Here is a 6,075-nt window from a genome sequence, read left to right on the forward strand (position 1 = left end):
ATGTTAAAAAAAAATCAAAATACATTTAATAATTTTGAGGCACTACCATTGAATTAAGTTTTTCTTGAAATGGCTTCATAAACTAGTTATTTAATTTAAAAACATGAAAATTTGGTAATAATAAGTTATTGTGAAAGTTTCAATAAATAAGCTTAAAATATTTTTGTAGTAGTGCCAATTATTATTCGAAGCTTTAATTCGCTTGTTGGACAAGCTGTCGCTTAAATTCTGGTTCTTAACAAGATTATCATACACTGAAGCTTTTCATTGTGTTAAGAAATTGCTTAAGTAAGTATTATAATCTATGCATAGTGATATATAGCAGTGTATTCTATCTGAAGATATGCTCCACTATTCCTTTTGTAATGAGTTTTATGTATAAATTTTAAGCTAAGCAAACAGCAAGTGATGACCAAAATGTAAAGTTGTCTTTATTATTTGTATGTTTTATATACTTGTGATAATTTAGCTCTGTTTAATAGACATTAGGCAAATAACGTGGGTTGTTCTTTCTATGTCATTGTATGAGTATGTTTCATTGATTGTTTTGATATCTTTTTTTGAATCTTCAATTATTTATATTTGTATATGTAGCATATAATTTTACCCATTATAATGAATAATAATAAAAATGTATTCATTTTATTAATGAAGCGCTCATCGCAGACCATGAATTTTTATATGGAGCAGATCAACGAATATATCATAGTATATTATATTGGCCAGTCGTGTGTAGGGTTAACAACGCGCTTACGACCTAGTGTTGCAGGCGTCCGCTGCGGTAACTGCTTGCTGCTGCCATTAAATGGACTGTACGCTGTGTATACTTGTTTATCCATAATCGTTTAAAAAAGTATAATTTTATTACTGACTTTTCAATTTTAAGCCAATATCATTGCTTATTTCAACATTGGAAAAACAGTGAATGGGATTATTTGTACTGGATAATTGATACTTATATTTTGTATAATGAACAGCGCTTCCGTTGGGCGGCTTGTATTGTGCGAAACGCAACAATTTGTTGTTACAAAATTATATTTATTAATCTCAATGGAACTGACTATGTATTTGTAAGGTAGTGGAAGAAAAATTATCATTCCATGTTTTTTTTTTATAATTAGGCTTGTGTTTGTATTATAGGGCCTAATATTTTTAGTATAATAAATATACTGGCCTAAAAGGCCTACAACATTTTGACTTGGCAGTAGTTATTATTCCATGACGAAGAATTATGATAATTCAAGAAAAAATATTTTCCACTATTAATATTTTGGCAAAGAATTATGGTTTTAGAAGTGAAACGATGTTTTTATGTCAATAATTAAATATTGCTTAGAGCACTATTTTCATAAGCACATGATAAAGTTTATTTCCAGTTTTATCATTAAGTTTATTTGTTAGTAATTAATTTAGTCTTATTTACAATTATTATTGTTACCTGTTAATTTTAAACTATGTTTGTTCCTTTATATGTGACAATTTTTTTAAGTGTTCGATTTAAATGTAATATTAAGAATATATTTTTGACTTTATTGTATATTTTTACAAATATATGTAAACTTTTTGTTTTAATAATGATTGACTATCTCGGAACCAATTTCTTTTTCTTTTACATTTAAATGATATAGGCCTTTTTATCAATGTATATAGTATTAAGCTAGTTTTTGTCATAGTTTCTGAATAATGTATTACACGTGTATGTATCTACTTGTAATTTGCAAAAAATGTACTGCCAACATCAGTTTAAAAATAAAGTGTACAAAAAATGTTACCTGAAATTTTTGTACATACATTATATTGACTTTATATTTTGGTTTAGTATCTTAAATGTAAACATTAGAGTAGGTGCTACATCCTAAAACAGCTTTTTTGCTTTAATTAAATATAACGCTTGAAATGAATATCAAGATAAATGTAGTAAGCTAGCTTTTATTTAGGCATCAAAGTCTTTACTGCGAGTATAGTTTTAAAAAATGAGCAAGCAACAAATCAAACTTTTACTTGGGAAATTTAAATTTTACTTAAAGCAAGAAAATTATGTAACAGTTTGTGATAAACAATCTATACTTGTAGTATTGATAAATTAAGAAATACAGAGAAAGAATTTGAGTTTAACTTCTCACAATTTTTTTTTTTTTTTTTTATTGCAAAGAAAATGGGTTGTACAATATTTTCATATAGTAGTTTATTACATTCCACTTATGCATCGACACATATGTAAGTGAAACGGATCAGAAAGTATTATTTCATATAAGCTAAATTTAGGTTTGTGGCTAGGGTTACGTTAATATTTATTGTGTATTTTTATATTATGCTTGTGTAGCACAAATTTTCAATAAATGTTTGAACATTTATTTGTTGTCTTTGATGCCCTAGTTTTGTACACATTGACATTAATAACATTGATTATTATGAATTCGCACAATGGTTGCTACTTTCGTATAACGCGTAAGGTAGGTCTAAAATAAAAATAAAAAAACTTTTTTTTTTCATATATAAACTTTACTTAGAAAAGTAGTGTTTTTTTTTTTAAATAAATGGAACGTCTTACTGAGATTCGAATGTTAAAAAAACATCATTAGGTACAGTCATTCAGTGAATGGAATGTTGTTAACAGTCAATAAATGGAATGTTGTACTGAGATTCAAATATGTAAAAAATACATCATTAGGTAAAGTCATTAAATTGTCTTACTGTTAACAGGGCACAAGCTGACTGGACTTTGAGAAAGGTTACCTGATGGCGAGCAATTAGCGTACCTTACAAACGCTTGCAACACCAGAAACATCGCAAGCGCTTATTAGCCACCAAGCCGCAGTATAGAAATGGTGTAATATTGACAAGCGCAAGCGCTTTGCTGACTCTACCCACTAGCCTCCCAGGAGCTTTGGTCACCTTACTCACCACAAGAACATAACACTGTTTGAAAGCCGTATTATTTTGCTAACTTAGCTTATTAGTGGTTTTTTCTTCACTTATTTTTTTTATTTGATATTCGACAAATATTTGATTGAGTTAGGGTAAATAAACACTCGAATGGAGTACAACATACAGTCTCAAGTCCATTTCCCACCTCGTGCCCCTACCCTTGTTTATTATAATTATGGATAATGTCAGAGATTTTTAAATGCTAGGCATACATTGTTAGGTACAATAATTCAATAATGGCATATTTCTTATTTATATAAAATTAAAATACATTAAAATCTTAAGATATAATTTGTTATAAGCAACACTGACAAAAAATATAATGCTGTCACTTGAATACTAGAAGCTCCGTTGCATCCATCAATGCTACATGTGTAAATGCAAGTTCTATATTCCAATTTATCGCCAGGCAGTTGTACGTAGTTACAGTAGTTTCCTAAATCTAAAGATGAGCAAAATCTCTTTGTGCTAATCCCACCTGAAATTTAATTTAATGAAATAAAAAATTTTGTGACCATAGTTGAATAACACAAAATTAACTTTAGATTGATATTTACAATGGTTAATTCTTCATAAATTTTAATATATTATTTACTCAATATTTTTTTTAGTTTGTCTACTAAAAAAAAAATTCATACCTATTTGTGAAGTTGTGCTCAAGTAAACAAAAGAATGTTAAATTATTATAAATAGATTACATTAAATTTTTAAAAATTGCAAAGTACATAAATTGTCAATTGTGTGTATATTAGATAGCAAAAATTGCTATTTAGGTTGATTTTTGTTTACGTTCTCTACAATTTGTATTAATTTGGTTTAAAATATAATTAAGTATTTATACTCACCAAAAAAATTATCAAAAGATTCATGTTAGTAGCATTAACCCTGTGCTGTAATTCTCAAACTGTGTAGTCCTAATTTGTTATAGAATTTACTACATGCATGTGTATAAATACTTAAAGGGTGCTTAAATCCAAACCCTTCCCCTGTACACCAGTATTACATTTAGACTTAATAGTGTGCTACTCCGTTGTAAAGGTATGTGTCAAAGCCAATTGAATAGCTACTGATATTTAACAGCACCTAATTCATTTAACAACACCTAAATGCTAAATATTCAGTATTGTAATTAAATAGAATATTAACACACACACATATTAAAATGTTACTTTCAGATCTAAAATTTTAAGGCAAATTGATCCTCGCTACATACACCAACAAAAAAAAATGTGTTTAACAAAAATTTATCTCTGTAAGATAAACTCACTGTCACTTTAGTTAAAACATGAATATAATAGAATTATAATAAATATTTATTTCATAATCTTTGTCATGGTCTATTTAAAGCCTTACAAAGTGCAGTGCAGTATAATTAGGCCATATTACCACACACCTTTTTCGCATTAAATATTAAATTCCAAAAGTGTATATATCATTAAGTGCAATCAATAATAAAGCATATTAGTTGTAATTGACACCTGTTAATTTGATACAATACTGTGCATTGAACACATGATCACAGGACGTAGCCTTCAAAATCCCACCGTCCAGGTTTATAAGTCCATCACCACATTCCAATGTGGACGAGGAATTACATTGGATACATTCTAACCCTTCAACTGTGAATTATTTCATTAAAGAAATGTATAACAAAATATAATTAGATTAAACAATGGTTTTACTGTTATTAGGATAAAAAAATGTTACAATTGTTAAAACAAAAAATACACTATTCATATATAAAATTCACAATTAAGAAAACCAAGTATTGTAAGCATTATTATGGTGGGTCAAGTTAAAACTCAAAAGTTATAATTTGATGGAGATATAAAGCATGTTATTTTTCTTATATTAGGACTTAATTACACAAACAGCATCTACGGTCTGTCTTGAGTTAGTTTTAATACATCAATGGTTAGTGTATTGGTTAGATAAGAGATAAGTGTAACTAAATAAAAAAGATTTTGTTATTCAACCCCCGAAGATTATTTTTATTTTAAACTGTCATTCATATACCTTCAAACCTCCCAACATGTTTGATGCAATATTGAGCATCATGAATGCCTTCACAATCACTTGGAACTAAATTGGTATCAGACTCTAAATACTCATTACACTCAAATGGTGCATTTGAGTCAGTCCCAGAACACTGGTAACAGTTTATAGAACCCACTACAATAAATTAAAATAATAAAACAAAAGAAATATTTATGGAACAAAAAAAATGCAAACAAATCAAAATTAATAACTTGGGCGTGTTTTTAGTATGTCAATACCTGATTGTAACGTATTTACTGTCAACATTACAAATAAACATTTTGTCATCACTTTATACATCTTTAACTACTGCTTTTCTCTCAGACTTTCTTTTTAATTTATTTATAGTAAAATGTTTAATTATATTATTATTTAACATTGGAGTACATAACGTTAATCGTTAAACAGTCTTAGCAAATGAAAATGCTGTCGGTGTCGGCGGTGTGGTCAGATGAAAAAATGCAACAGTTTTAGACTTAAATTTTTTTTAAATAAGTCTGACAATAATTGTATTTACTCGCAAACAAAAAAAAACGACCTTAATTACACCGACAAGTAATACAACGTAGATCGACGAAAAAATAGTCAAGTAACTACGCATTATCAAAGATTACTAAAAAGTAGTTATCAGATTTCGATAAAATTTAAATGTGACTAAATCATAAACACCAGCTTCGAAAGCTTAAATTAAAAATTATCAAAATCGGTACACCCAGTAAAAAGTTATGCGGATTTTCAGGTTTCCCTCGATTTCTTTGGGATCTTATCATCAAATCCTGGTTTTCTTATCATGGTACCAAACTAGGGATATCTCCTTTCCAATAAAAAAAGAATTATCAAAATCGGTACATCCAGTAGAAAGTTATGCGGTATAATACAACGTAGGTCGACGAAAAAAGCGTCAAGTAAAAACGCATTATTAGATATAGCTCGAAAAGTAGTTGTTAGATCTAAAATAAGTTTAAATGGGACCAAATAACACACACCACCTTTCGATTAATTTTTTTTTTGTCGAAATCGGTCCACCCAGTCAAAAGTTCTGATGTCAGATACATAAAAAAAAATACAGTCGAATTGAGAACCTTCTCCTTTTTTGGAAGTCGGTTAAAA

The 6,075-nt window shown here is 28.4% G+C and overlaps 1 protein-coding gene across 2 annotated transcripts; it reads right to left on the minus strand.

Annotated features, from left to right (window-relative positions):
* Nucleotides 1-2,110: 2,110 nt before the first annotated feature.
* LOC123655340 (U-scoloptoxin(05)-Sm1a) lies at nucleotides 2,111-5,400 on the minus strand. 2 transcript variants are annotated; one of them, XM_045591152.1, is made up of 4 exons: nucleotides 5,205-5,400; nucleotides 4,945-5,100; nucleotides 4,407-4,541; nucleotides 2,111-3,406 (listed from the first exon to the last, which is right to left on the minus strand). In XM_045591152.1, exons 1-4 carry the CDS (start codon nucleotides 5,263-5,265, stop codon nucleotides 3,201-3,203), a joined length of 558 nt encoding a protein of 185 aa, XP_045447108.1. In that variant the 5' UTR covers nucleotides 5,266-5,400; the 3' UTR covers nucleotides 2,111-3,200. The 2 variants fall into 2 exon arrangements, with proteins under 2 accessions (XP_045447108.1, XP_045447107.1); XM_045591151.1 differs by lacking the exon at nucleotides 4,407-4,541.
* Nucleotides 5,401-6,075: the final 675 nt, after the last annotated feature.

This window comes from Melitaea cinxia, chromosome 7, assembly GCF_905220565.1.
Source record: "Melitaea cinxia chromosome 7, ilMelCinx1.1, whole genome shotgun sequence".
Lineage (NCBI taxonomy): Eukaryota > Metazoa > Arthropoda > Insecta > Lepidoptera > Nymphalidae > Melitaea > Melitaea cinxia.